Source organism: Scatophagus argus, chromosome 13 (genome assembly GCF_020382885.2).
Source record: "Scatophagus argus isolate fScaArg1 chromosome 13, fScaArg1.pri, whole genome shotgun sequence".
NCBI lineage: Eukaryota > Metazoa > Chordata > Actinopteri > Scatophagidae > Scatophagus > Scatophagus argus.
Window position 1 is genome coordinate 4,520,520 of NC_058505.1, and position 14,069 is coordinate 4,534,588.

Genomic DNA, 14,069 nt, shown 5'->3' on the forward strand with positions numbered 1-14,069 from the left:
AACTGGTGGTGCTGGAAGGTGTTAGCATGTTGTTACCATTTCTTGACAAACAACAGTTTATAGCCTACGTCAGCCAAGCATTTCTGTTCACATTCTCAACTGGTTTCCTGTCAACACTACAGTGGATGAATGAATGAGTGTAAAAGCTGCAACGAGCAGATGGTTAGCTTAGCATAAAGACTGGAAACGGGAGGAACGGCGAGCCTCGCTCTGCCAACAAAGGAGTTAATGAAGGAGCTTTTATGTAGTTTATTATGGGCAGGCTAACAGGTTCACTTTGCATCCAAAACTTTGCTAAGCTCACCTCCTGGCAGTGCAGTTGCACAGATCTAAAAATTGTCTTGATCTTCTCATCTAATTTTTGGCATTTATCATAAAAATGTCAAACCATCCCTTTGAAGTATGTAGGATGTAGAGGGCTCTGTTGACAAAAAAATACCATGCTATCCATAATCATGTTTTCATTGGTGTATAATCACCTGAAACTAAGAATCATTATGTTTTCGTCACCTTAGAGTCAGCCTTTTATATCTACAGAGTCCGCCATGTTGCGTCTCCATGTTTCTACAGTAGCCCAGAATGGACAAACCAAAAAGTGTCTGTAGAGAGGCCCCCTAAATTAACCCCCCCCCCCCAAAAAAAAAAAAACTACAAATGGTAGTAAATAAAAAACACCATGTAGAAGAAATGAATGAAAGTTCCTTAAATGTAAAAGAAAAAAAAATTGGTAGTAGAAAATTACGTAAGCTTACGTAATCTTGTTCCACCATCTTTATACTATTTGAATTAAAACAGCTGATGGAAGCACCTGCTGAACCAAATTTTCCTTTGTTGACATTTTGGAAATGTGATTAAAATCTGAGCAATATTTGGGTGGACACAACTTATTACTGCAATTCCCCTGTGGTAGCCAATGGAAGTCATTTAAAGTCACGGTTTACTTGCTAATATCCCTTTAATACTCATGTTTACATTACGTAGAAGAAGATGACCTCACGTATTTAATTGAGAGTTCAAAGTCAGTGAGAAACTCTGATCATATGGGACTTATTAGTGTTAGGCAAGAAACAAATTGGCTTTCTCTTACATAAATATTTGTTGCCGTGTCTTTTTTAAAAAACAAAACAGCCTGCAGTCTGAATTTGTCACATCCGATCTCATGCTAGTTTGAATTGCTGTTTTATGACAGCGGCGTCTGTGCTCATGGCATGCTGATGAAACGGTTCGTCACTTGTTTTTCTCGGCTGCCCGGTCCCTACATACCTTTCACGGACATTAACAGTGATTGCCCTACAAGCAGAGCTCATTTTGGTTTGGTTCAGATATATTATTCCTGGCTAGAGGTGCTTGCTCTTTTGCAACACCCAAGGGTGACACAGCTGGGTAATACGACCCGCTGCGAGTATCAGAGGTAACTGTTTCAACATTGTTTCTGGTGTGTATTGACTGCGGGCCAGTGCCTTTTTAAATCATGTTTACTTGGGAAATTATTTCAAGTCCCAGGACTTTTTCTGTTCAGCGCAGTCCAGTGAATTAGTGGCATTATATAAGCTCCAGTTAATACAAGGAGGGTACTTTATCTTTACAGGACCATTATAAACTCCAGATTCTTGCTCGGGGTTATTCTCACAATACTTCAATAGAAAACAAATGTAATGAGGAAATGTGCGTGTGTGTGTGCCTCTTTGGTTGATTGTACTTGCAGGCAAACCCTTCATCTTCCTGTCTGAATGACCTGTTGATTCATTGTTGGACAGTATAGGAAGCAGCATTTGTCAATACCACAGTTACAAGTATTGTACAAGTATTAGCAAAATGCCAGTATTAAAAAAGTAAACATCTTCCCATAATGTTCAGCAAAATGTCAAAATTATCTTGCTTTAACATAGCTCACACTTGATCACTTAATTGACAGGTCACTGATTGGTTTGGACTTTCTGATTGTTGATTGATAGTGTGTATATGTTGCTGTAAAAGCCTTGTAGTTACAGCTGTATTTGAGATTTTTACGCCATTTTAAAGCAATATTTATAAATTTTTGTCCGCTTGGGAGTGAAAATCTCACATAGTAGCACCTCACAAGCTTGATATGGTGAATTTGGCAGCAAGCGTATTTGCACAACCAGCAGATATGGACAACATTAACATTCATTTCGAGTCATGTTTCTGGCCACCAGATGAATTTTGGTCCAAATTCACTTCACTTTTAGTTGTGGTCTGGTTTCCATCACCTCCGGAGTGAAATATCTCTGTCTGTAGCCCCTAAATACTCCACTATGTTCACCAGCTCGTCACTAACTGTGTTTGTTGGTGCTGAGCTGTTTTGCTGAAAACAGCTGCATGTAAAATGGGATGTTGAGGGGAGTGAGAGTCCAAAATAGGAAAGCTGTGACTGAAAATGGACTAAAACACTTCAACACATTGTCATTTCAGTCAGTTTTAATATAACAAATATCAATAGGGAAAGATTTGAATAAGAGATGCACCACTGCAAGCAAAGACAGTTGAGCAACCGCTTAGTTTATATTTTGGAAATGGACACATGGGGAAGAAATAACATAATAATAACACAAAAAGCTAATTTGTCTTAGTCTCCATGAGGTCTGAAGTGGGAGGTTGGAGTTGCGGCAGCAAAGCAGCAAGAGAGTTTAATTAAATCAATACAGCATACAGCTTATATACCGTCTTCCTCACTATTCCTCATCAATAAAGAATAATAGTGCTTCAAGCTGAGAATTTTATGATGCCAAATGAAAAATATATGTTTCACAGAGCATGTGTTCTCAGCCAGTAGCAATAAAGTGCACTGTTTTTGCACAAGTGTTGGGACGTGTACACTAAAGAGAGGACCGTGGTCAGTATGGAGGGAGCTGTTGCAATAAAGTTTAAATATTATTACTGGGAGGCACCTAAAACTAACATACAGGCATAACAAATATAGCAGTTAAATTGAAGAGATGTGTCATGATTAATGCCTCGCAGAATCTATGAAGCAGACGTACACACGGCCCTCCTCGTTTCATCCACTCCCAGAGGAAAACGAATTTACATTTCAAAGTTTTAGTGCAAAAAATAAAAGAGGAGAGTTTCTGAGGATTCATAGGAACCGCTGGAAACACGGAGAGCAACGTTTAGTATGAACATTGTGGGTTTTCAAGCGATGCTAAGGCAGAAAAGTGATCCGTGTTTGTTTACAGTATCAAAGTTGATTAATTTGAGTAATTTGCGAAGCTTTTTATTTCCTCACAGCACTCTCTTGGCTTCTAATTCCACATGTATGTGACTCCAAAACCTCCACTGTCTTTGCATAAAGTTTGTAATCTGCTTTCAGCGGTCTGGCACTTAAATCTGCGGCCTCAGTGGGCCCCCTTTCCCCTTGTAACACAGCCATTGTCCCTGCTGCATAAATACCTAAATCAGCAAGTAAACACAAGCATCTGCAGTCGTCATTATGAAGACATTATGAAGAGATTTAGAGATTTCCTCACAACACACTGTAATTAATGTGTTAAGCTTTCACCGTGAACTTTTAGAGCATTATTTCAGTCACAGTTTTTGTGACATCTAACTCTGACCTCTACACTGAACCTGCCGGTATGCTTCTTCAGAAATGCTTGTCAGATGGTCAGATAGCCTCAGAAACACCCCCACCCCACCCCCCAGCTGCATATTTATGAAGTCAGATTACAGAGGGGCAGTGCTGGACAATTTCTGAAACTTTCTGAATCCAACATTCACACTTAATGCCGTGTAGAGGTGGGAAAGCAGCCAGTGTTTGTACTTCTCTCTCAAGCGGTCTTTTCTCATTTCTGATGTGACTAATTCTGTCACTTTTCACATGATCAGCCAAGTGTCTTCCAGAGCAGACTGTTTGAAAATGTGCAGGCTTTTTTTGATTTCCCGTGAGGCTGGACAGCACGTTGAGCGAACTACTCCTGATTGAGCATAACGCCAACCTGGGAAAGGATTACTGCGTTTACCATGCAATCCTGGTCGGTTGCAACATAGAGGTAACAGACTATTTCATGTTTGTGTTGCAGATCTCCTTTAAGTGTGAACTGTTTGAAGTCTAAAAGATTAGATTGTTCAAAATCAAGTGTAGTGCTCACATTATGAGATTATCATGTCAGTATGTTCTCATCCTCGGTAACATGAGCAGGAGGTGAACCTGCAACTGATGAACCTCTGTGGCTTCCTATAGCTCTTCCTAAGCTCTAATGATGGTCTAGATACATGAACTACTTGGTCAAGCTATTAATGCTGCCAACAGTAACAGCTATACTGTAATGTTAATAATGTAAAATTGCAGATAAAAACAAACTTTTAACCCCTAACCTTTTGATGGGTCTTCACTGCTTTGATGCCCTGGATCCATTGTCCCCCTCACTACTGCACTCCTGTCTGTTAATTCTCCCATGACGTCATAGGGAGGACTGGAAACTGTTGCTTGATATAGTCCTGCTTGATCTATTGGCAGAAATACTGATGTTTCGCCAAATGTAGTCTATAAAAAAAACCACGAGATGTTCAACATAATCTATTTTCACAGGGTTTCTCAGACTAAAATACCACCCAAAATTTGTTTGGAAAGACACATTGGAGTCATTCAGTACCCACCACACCAGACTCACTGCATCACCGAAGAGTTTTAACAGACGTCTTATGAAGCTGCTCCTATTTCAAGACACTGGCAGGCTCGGGGAGTCCAAGTCCAGTCCATAGGCGCTGCTGCTGCTTCTCCTGCTGCTGGCCCTATCTGGTTCACGGGCTCTGCTCACACTGTCTTGTGGTTTGGATAAAATCACTGTCATTTCACTGGAATTTCCTGCCATCTGCGCTCAGTCAAAGTTTCTCATAGATCCACACCTGCTTGTAAATGTTTAGGTTTTGCCAGGAGGAGAGGACGGAGGGAATAGGTGAACACTGACGGAGGGAGAGGAAGGGATCCGCACCCGTCTTTAGACTTGGGTCTAGAAATGAAATATAAACTTGCTTGTTTTTAAATGAAATGTAATTGTGGTTGAGGACTGATGTTGAGACAGAACGGTGAGAGAGATCGTATTTTAACACCAGCCGAAGAGAATAACTGAGACATGTTCACATTTCCAGTAAGCTGAATATCCTGAGCTTTCAGGTCTTTTGCTTGCCGAGCAAAATGGAAAAATACCCCATTATAAATGCTTAACTGCTACTTAAAAGAAAAGTTTTAGATTTTGGAAAATAAGCTTTGTGTGTACTTGCTGAGAAAATTGTCTACCAGCGTGTTTTCTAATCAATATGTTATATTTTGATTGAGTAAACATGACAAACTGTAGTTTTCTGCTTGGCTGGGACCCTTCCAGGAGGTTTACTGTGCCTGGCCAAGAAACAGTGTGGTGCAATAAAGGGCTAAGTGGTGTTTTTTACACTTTGAACATATATTGAAAAGATGAGCTTCAGAGATGTTTTTAGGATGCTGTTTCCAACTAATTCCAGTTTTTACGCTAAGCTAAGGTAATTGCTGTACACAGTACTTGCCCTGTCTTTCCTTTCTGTGTCTATTTACATGCGCTTACATTAATACATCAAAGAAATACCTGATAAAAGCTCCTAAGTAGTTTATAGAACATGGTAAATGCGCTTTTTACATGCAGAAATGTTAAAAATTTCAGAAACTCCATCCTGTCCATGCAGCAAAAACAAAGCCTGCTGTTAACTTGGAGATACAGTAGATCCGGCATTTCTGAAAGAGCTATTTGGAGTATTAACTGTCTCTCCACAGAGGAAGAGCCCCGGAGGATCACTGTGTCTAAAGTTAACAGCAATTCAAGCCTCTCTCTAAGATGACATGCATCAATTCTGATCCAGTAACACGTACTTATTTTGTGCAACATGAGACTGCGTTAGCCACCTGTTCCCACTGAGTTTACTTTGACCCGAACTGCCTTTCAAAATCTGAAACGTGCCAGAGAATTTTTCTAACTACAACTGCACAACAGAGTAGCCTGTTGTATTATGGAACAGAGAGTGTTACATATCAGTGACAGAAATTATTACGTTTATCAAAACAAGAGAGGAGATTTTACCAGCGCAGACACTATAAGAGTTTCAGAACGTCTCTTAGACACCGTAGTCACATCGATCAAGTCTATGACTGCTGATAATCAGGGCTGGCAACTGCAAAATTTGGTTGGGATCCAGCACAACCTAATGCCAGACCCAGTATCACCAATGTCAATACTGATACTACTAAGAATCGCTGTCTTTTTGTTAACTTAAAATGAAACCCTCATATGTACAGAGGGAGCGGGTCTTCTTCCACGGACTCCGCCATGTTGCACCGTCATGTTTCTACAGAAGCCCAGAACAGTCAAACTAAACACTGACTCTAGTGAGGGCCTTTCGTGTTTTTTGTGCTTTCAGTGGCCTCTGTGCTTTCAGTGTGGGTTCTCACTGCTAGACGCCTTTAAAACCAACACACTTCACCTTTGAAACAACAGGTAGTATCAGTACTTTAGGAATCAGTCTGCCTGTCCAAATGATGGACGACAGCTCTGTCACTTGATTTTGCCTTCCACCCTCAGCATCACCTCAACCTCTTCCAGCTGGAGTATCGATATAACCAGGGATGGAAGAGTAATCACGTCCTCTGTTGGGGTCTTTGCATTCCTCGCTTCTTGTTCAAGCTGTGTTTCCACAGCCAGCAGGTGTTTTTGTCACTTGGACAAGCCTCACCTTTGAGCAAAGCTTCAGAATTTCACCCTCAGAAGGAATCAGACTGGCACACTGAGCACAAAGAGGTGGTGACTTGCAGCCACGCGTCGCTCATCAGTGACGTTACTGTCTCCTGGTACACCTGGACGTTACCATTGTTTTCCACAGATGATTCAGCACCTTCACTATCCTCTTGTTTAGCGTTGACTTTGTGTTTGCATTGTGCCCTTCAGAAAGACACATGGAATTGTTTTCTGCTCCGATGCCGCCAACTGTGGCATGTTGTCATTACAAATGAGTGCTGAGAAATAAATCTTTTATGACATTACAACACTATAGTTAAGGTTCAGGCACAGGAACAACTTGGTTAAGGTTTGGAATATTTTCACATTTGGTCGGATTGGTGACACTAATCTTGGGAGTCCACCTTCCAACTGTGCTGATTGTATAGATCCTCTGTGCTGCCGGGTTGGACTTGTGTGTGAAGCCTCCATGTTGTACAGTCTGTAGCTTCTTCTTCTTTGAAGCCTTGTAGTCCAGCATGGGCGCTTTGGTTTTGATAACACTGAGCTTCAGGGGGATTTTGTTGCGTAATGTGACGAAGCTCAGTCACTACATATTTTATATGAGTGTTGATGTTGACAGACATGGATTTAAAGTGAAACCCAGCTGTGCACAATTGTATGTAATTGTAGTTCTTTTTTTGTTTTGGGATAAAGACTAAAATAAGTGTCGCACAGAAAACATAAGTTGTAAGAGCTGAGGACGTCTTTGTTTATCTTTGTGTGTCTTTGTGTTGAATCACAGTGGACATGATGGATATGACCTGTATCCTCAATATCATGTAACTTCATCGGCACTTGCCATCCGCAAATTCATCTTCGAGGTATAAACTTTTCCCACGAGTGTCTAAATGTTTGTATAATTAGCATAGTGACATGTAGGCTCTTGTGCAGCCTAGTGTTTTATTACATACATCATATCTATAATGACAGAGAGTCTGCAAAATATAATGAGAAAGTGTCTGTGTCATGACAATTTAATTAATCCTCAAGTAACGTTTTTCTTTGTCTCAAAATTGACTCTCACTTTTCACGAGCACATGCACAGCATTCACAGGCAGAAAACTGCAGCCTTTGTGGACATTTCTGAGGTGTGAATGTGTGTGACTGTAAGAGTGTAAAGTTGGCAGCTGTATAAAAAAAAAAAAGTAAGTGTGCTTATTCAATTTCCTGTAGATAAATAAAGGTTAATGACAAGAAAGCAGAGTAAATTATGATTTACTGGCGCACTCACAGCACACAAAATTGGTTTCACAGGATTAACTTATTTTGAAAATGGAGGCCCTGAGGCACAAATTATTTAGGGGAGTGTAAACTCTCACCCTCCAGCCAACTTTCTCTGTTTTCTGGGATAAAGGTCTCTCACGTCTTTTATAAAAACCGGCTACGTAATTCACATGTTCTCTTTAATGGCCATCCAGCCACATTTATGAGATTTTGTTCCCTTGCAAACATATTGTCCCAAACTAAAATATACGGCACCTGTGGGTATTTCTACCCACCAAAAATGTCCACATGTATTTCTTTAAATCCAAGAACTAAGATTTACAACTCTTATTTTCCTTCCCAAACTCATAAAACGACGTACCCGGATACACATGATGCTCCTTCCATATGGCTCAGTCATCCTGTTATTGGTAGCAATATGATAAACTGTCTAAAGTCCATCAGTCCAGGCAGCTGGCTTGCAGAAACTATAGGCGGGTTACTGAAACAATCAGGATTTCTCAGTTAGTCAGACATCTTTTAAAATAGCTCTGAACAGTTGTCAAAAAATAAGGACAATCAATGCTTCCTTCCTTCTTTTCATTTGCTTTTATGACCCCAAATCACTAAAATTTCACTTGTTACCTACACATAAAATATCAAAAAGTAATTTAACTACTTGAATGCGAATGTGAACTTTTGAACTAACAGCCAGCTACTGCAACATGTAGTGAAACTACTAGTTACATGTAATTAACTACACTTTAATACTGGACACGTAGTGACATAATCTAATATTTGCTTGTGTTGGAGTCCACCTTCAGGATTCGGTGTTCACGTGTGAGTCTGTGTATCTGCTGACCCACTCTGACGCCTCCTTAATGCTATCGATTGTTTTCTTTTTATGACGGATTAGGATTAGGATTAGGGAACTGAATTTTGTCTCTATATAAGGATCTTTTTCCCACGTTCCAGTTGAACCAAAAAGCTCAAAAAAACAAAAACAAAAAAACAAACATTTTTAATTCAAGAACCAAAGTGCTTATTGTTGAGACAAGTACACATTTAGTTGTCCTGAAATGCCACAGCTGTGTTTAGCTAACCTCAGCAAGTGAGTCTTTAAAAGTCACCACATGAGATGCGCCTGCTATTTTATAAAGTTTGCCTGCTCAGTTGAGGCTTTGTGGGACACTTTTCTTAGTTTTACTGTCTGACTCGTCTTTCTGGATTCGGACCAAAGTGGTTTGTGAGCAGACACTGCTAAAGAAAATCCCCATCTTGCTATATTTACTGCTATATTTCACTCTGCTGGGTATATCACACGAGTCCTGGTTTGATGCTTAAAACGAGCGGTTAGATGATGATAAGATATTATTTTTTCGTCAAATGTATTCTCTCTTGTGAATGTCATCTGAAGTCCCGCAGTTTGCCTTCAAAACTCTTAATAATGGTTCTCAAAGCCAACAGGTACAAGGCTGATATTTTAATAACGCCAAAGCACTTCTGCTACACAAGTATCATTAATCCTCTTCAACTCGTTGACACACAGACAAATCACAGCCTCTCTAATTAAGAGTCAACCACAGTTCCCATAAGTGCTCTGCTACATGAGTCTGGTGGGGGGGGGGGACTCCTGCACTTTACGGGAAGAATCATAAAACTGTAAACCAGACTATACCAGGAAACTATGGGCATGAACCTACACTTAGTTACTCCTTCGTCAGCTAATATAACTACAGAAGTGAACTTACTCATCGTTTTAGCTGTGTTGGTTTCTGGCTCGTAAAACAACCATCCACATGAACTCCCATTGAATGTTTCCGATGACTAATTACACGTGGCATGGATCCTGTTGAAAATTAGATCATCAATATCTGGCAGATGGGCAGAGAGAGCAGTGGAAATCAAGTCTACTCCAATAAACACTCAGGCACTGTTGCACAGTGGAGCTACTGTATATGTGACAGGGATGGGGGGGCACTTCTGTTTGACCCGCCATTTTCCATCCTCACTCTCCTGCATCACTAGCTAACAGAGATGTGGTCCATTACCCTTCTGTTAACAAGCATCTGGACCGGGTTCCAGGCAATCGGCTGCCACACAACGCCTAGCTGTTTGCTGCAAGGGTGGCCTTAGAGCCTGCAGTAATGAATCAGCCCCGACTGTTCCTGCAGCTCAAAGCAAACCAAATATACACTTGCTGCAGCGTCACACTGTTTGATTGAAGCCTGCTGACAAGGGGGGGCTGGACACGCTGTTTGTTTTGGTTTTACTTCATCTGGGACCTTCTCTGCTGGTCACTTTGGTCCATTTGTTGTTGATGATTAAATGCGGCTCTGCCAATAGCTGGAAATGAGGTGAACAGCACGTTTTGGGTTTTGTTTCAGCCTCTCCAATGGGATGACAAGTTGTCACAGCAGCTGAGTCATAATTCTGCACCATCGCAATAAATAAATCCGGCATGACTTCAGCTGATATTAGTTCACAATAGTGGCCGAATACACTGAAAGTACATTTGCAGGACATTTACTCAAGTGCTGGACTGAGGTCATCTGAGTCATCATCAGTTGGGCCTGATGACTGAAGTGTGAAAATGAAAAGCAAACAAGGCAGTTTACCAGACGTCTCACTCCTAATTTCTGCTCGGGGCTGGCAGCTCTACACTCTACTGCATCAGCTGCTACTAGCATGATACAACGAAATTCCAACCAGATTGTTGGTGATTGAATTGCATTGTGGGTAACGTCAGCGCCAGGTTCTGACAAGGCGAACAAAGATATGCTGAATAAAAGAAAGACGATACCCCTGGTCCTGCTGCATTGATTCATTTGAAGTCCAGCAGTGTTACACGAGTGTTGTGCTGAATTAATGAAGTTCTCTTGAGTGCAGTTTTAAAATACTTTTACTTCAGTATTTCTTTTTTACTCTATTACATTTAAAACAGATCTCTCTTTTTTTTACTCCCATTAATCATCATTTCTTTTGTGACCCTTTGGAGGGACCTGACCCATAGGTTGGGAACCAATGTGACTAAACTAGCTAACTGTGTATAAAGGAATTAGCTCTACCTTGAACAGCTACCACAATGAACAGCTGCTAACATACTGGTATATATTAATTAGTGCTAATCTGATAATGTAAAATAAATCAGCCACACTTTGTCTGCAGAAGTAGTACTTTTACTTTTGATACTGGTACATTTATGCTGGACTTTTACCTGTAATGGAGTATTTTCACATGAGTATTGGTAAATTTATGTAAGTTCAGGATAAGGTTCTTCCATCACTTGTAGACAAAGCTGTTGTGAGATATGTTTCAGACGTGTTTTGTTTTTTGTGTTTTTGTCTTTTAAGATGACTCATTCGGGTTTGGCTTCTGTCCCCCACAGTGCGTGAGAGATGACTGACCGAGCAGCAGTTTGGAACAAATGACAGAAGATTACACATGCTTGAGGTGAAATGAGAAGATGCCAGCAGCTGAAACGCAATCTAATTTGATTACAAGAAGAAGAACTAAGAACTAAAGAAGATGATTGAGAACTAAAAGATGCTTTAAATGTCTTCTACCTCCAATGATTTCTTAAAGCTGCTCCGAGAGAATCAGCAACAATTTTACTGAAAGGGTCTCCAGGTGGAAGTCAGCGACTGGGAGTCAGGATGTGGCCCCCTGACCTCGGGCCTCCAGATGTCCGGCTGACTCTTCCTGGTTTTGGAAGTGTGTTTGAGGATGCAGAGGACCTTCAGGCCCCACTGTCTTCTGGTGGCTTCTGTCAGCCGTCGATACATTCAGGTGGTCTGGGCGTATGCTGTCTTCCGCGGACCTCCCTGTCCCTGTCCTCTCTGGGTCGTGATCTCAACTCCCTGCTCAGCTGCAAGACAGCTGGATCCCACTTAGAAAAGTCTATGGAGGACTTTGCCACCACAGCACACGCAGATCCTAAAAACAACAACCAGAGGTTCAGCTGTTGCCCCCAGCCGTCCCTCCCTTTACCCTACATGCTCACCAGCTGTGCCACATCACCTCCTTTTGGCTCTCCATCATCTTCTCTTTCCTCCTCCTCCTCCTCATCGTCTTTATTTTTTGCTTCTTCCTTGCCTCTTTCTGATGCATCCAGTGGCGACAAGACTTCCTACCAACAACCAAACATGCAGGAAGAGTATCACTCAATCAAACAAGAGCCTGCAGATGACTTCTCACCATGCAAGAGGGAACCGTTTCAAATTAACAACCAGCAGGGGGAGCTATTCCAGGTGAACCAGCCCCTTCAAGCTTGCGATGGTCAGGACAGCACCCTGCTTCATTTCAGGCTTAACGGACCTGTAGGACAGGACCCCACAGTGGACCAACAAGACCAGCTGTGTCATTGGGTCGACTGCAGTGCCACTTACAGCAGCCAGGAGGAGCTGGTGAGGCACATCGAGAAGGTGCACATCGACCAGCGCAAAGGAGAAGAGTTTTCCTGTTTCTGGGCCGGCTGTGTGCGACGCCACAAACCCTTCAACGCCCGCTACAAGCTGCTCATCCACATGAGGGTCCACTCTGGAGAAAAACCCAATAAATGCATGGTGAGTCAGTTCGCACGTTCATGTGTTTCGGGGGCTTTGAAGGGAGGACTGATGGGAGAGGGTGGGATTGTTTTTGGTTGGATGCTTTCAAAATGTAACTTATGCTTTTTGGGTTCTTTAATGTTACCATCCCAGGTTTAAGGTATTCAGGGAGTTTGAGTCTGGAAAAGTTGCAAATTGCTTTATTTTTCAGCCTTGGCTTTCTTGTTTTTCTTTTGAAAATATGTTAAATTCAATTTACAAAATCCAAAATCCATTATAGTGATTTTCTCTTTTCATGCTCCAGTTAAGACAGTTCTCAAGGTTGTCCACAGATGAGATGTAACAAAATAAGATTCGTTTTTAACTCAAGGGCAACTCATCAGTAATGAAGGAAAAGCTTTTCCCTAATTTGACACCTGATTTAACCAAAACATGCAGGAATCAAACTGGAAACTTAAGCCACTTCAGCTCCACCACCACCACCATTACGAACATTTTCAGTCAATCAGAGCACATCTCATCCTTTCCAAGTTCATGTTGCCTTAAAATGGGACATTTAGAGGATTAACTGGGTTTGAAAAGTATTAACCTTCTTACAGTATGTCCTCAGCTTCCCTCAGACTGAGCAGCCTATGATCAAAAGTCTGGTAGACAGAGAGATGATCCAACGGTTTCCTTTTTTAACGACAGGTTTCCCTGACTCATGCATGCCTGAGGGAGAGACGCGACAGTGCTGAATGAATGGAGGATGTGTCTGTAGTGCTGAGCGTTTAAAAATCAGCTCATCACATTTTTTATTCTGACAGCTATAATTAAGCTATTAAGTAGCTTAAGTTTTTATGTGTACTGATAAATGATCTCGGGGCTCAGTAGCTGTTTTGTGAAAATGTGCCGTCCACCTGTGGTCAGTCTGGTATAACAGCAAGCATAAGTAATTCAGTACTACAGTTCTGCCATATACACTGCATTTGCGAAGTATATACTGTTCGGTTTTTGTTTACATGATTAAAAATTAATACTAGAAAAACCTCTGAACATAATGAAGTTTATTAACTATGACTATGACAATACTAAAATAGTTAAAGTAGACCATGTCAAAATAGATGTATTGGATTGCTTTAGACTGTGCAGTCTGTGTGTACCTAATAAAATGAGATTGAATCTGGATACACTGAATGGCTATTGCATAAAAAATAATAATGACCATATATAGAATCACAAATAAAGTTTTATTTCATGAAAATTTAGTTTAGTTTAGTTTAAATAGCAGATGATAGCATATTTTGTGATACAATACGTAGCTAAAACATCTGCCCCTGCACAACTTGTGCAGGCTGTTTATAAGGATGATGGACATGAGGTCCGAGAGGACATGGAGGACTGGGAGGTTTCTGCACCGACCGTCACAACAGTGGCCTTTGAGCCCCGGTACAGCGTCACCCTGCATCACTTCTGTCATGAGTCATTTCTAAAACAAATCTATTGCTGCTCGAACACGTCTGTCCCGTGATGACCTTCAGTTCGGTGCCAAATTCCTGTCGAGTAACTCTCGCCTTAATTC

The 14,069-nt window shown here is 41.2% G+C and overlaps 1 protein-coding gene across 2 annotated transcripts in view; it reads left to right on the forward strand.

The window, feature by feature from the left end:
• The window catches only part of LOC124069766 (zinc finger protein GLIS1), a 36,972-nt gene that overhangs the window by 2,150 nt on the left and 20,753 nt on the right, over positions 1 to 14,069 (forward strand). The window contains exon 2 of one of the 2 annotated variants that reach the window (XM_046409185.1): positions 11,350 to 12,526. In XM_046409185.1, the coding sequence (XP_046265141.1) occupies positions 11,618 to 12,526 (909 nt within the window). In that variant the 5' untranslated portion in view covers positions 11,350 to 11,617. Of the gene's footprint in view, positions 1 to 11,314; positions 12,527 to 14,069 lie in introns of both variants that reach the window. The other variant, XM_046409184.1, reaches the window with a different exon arrangement.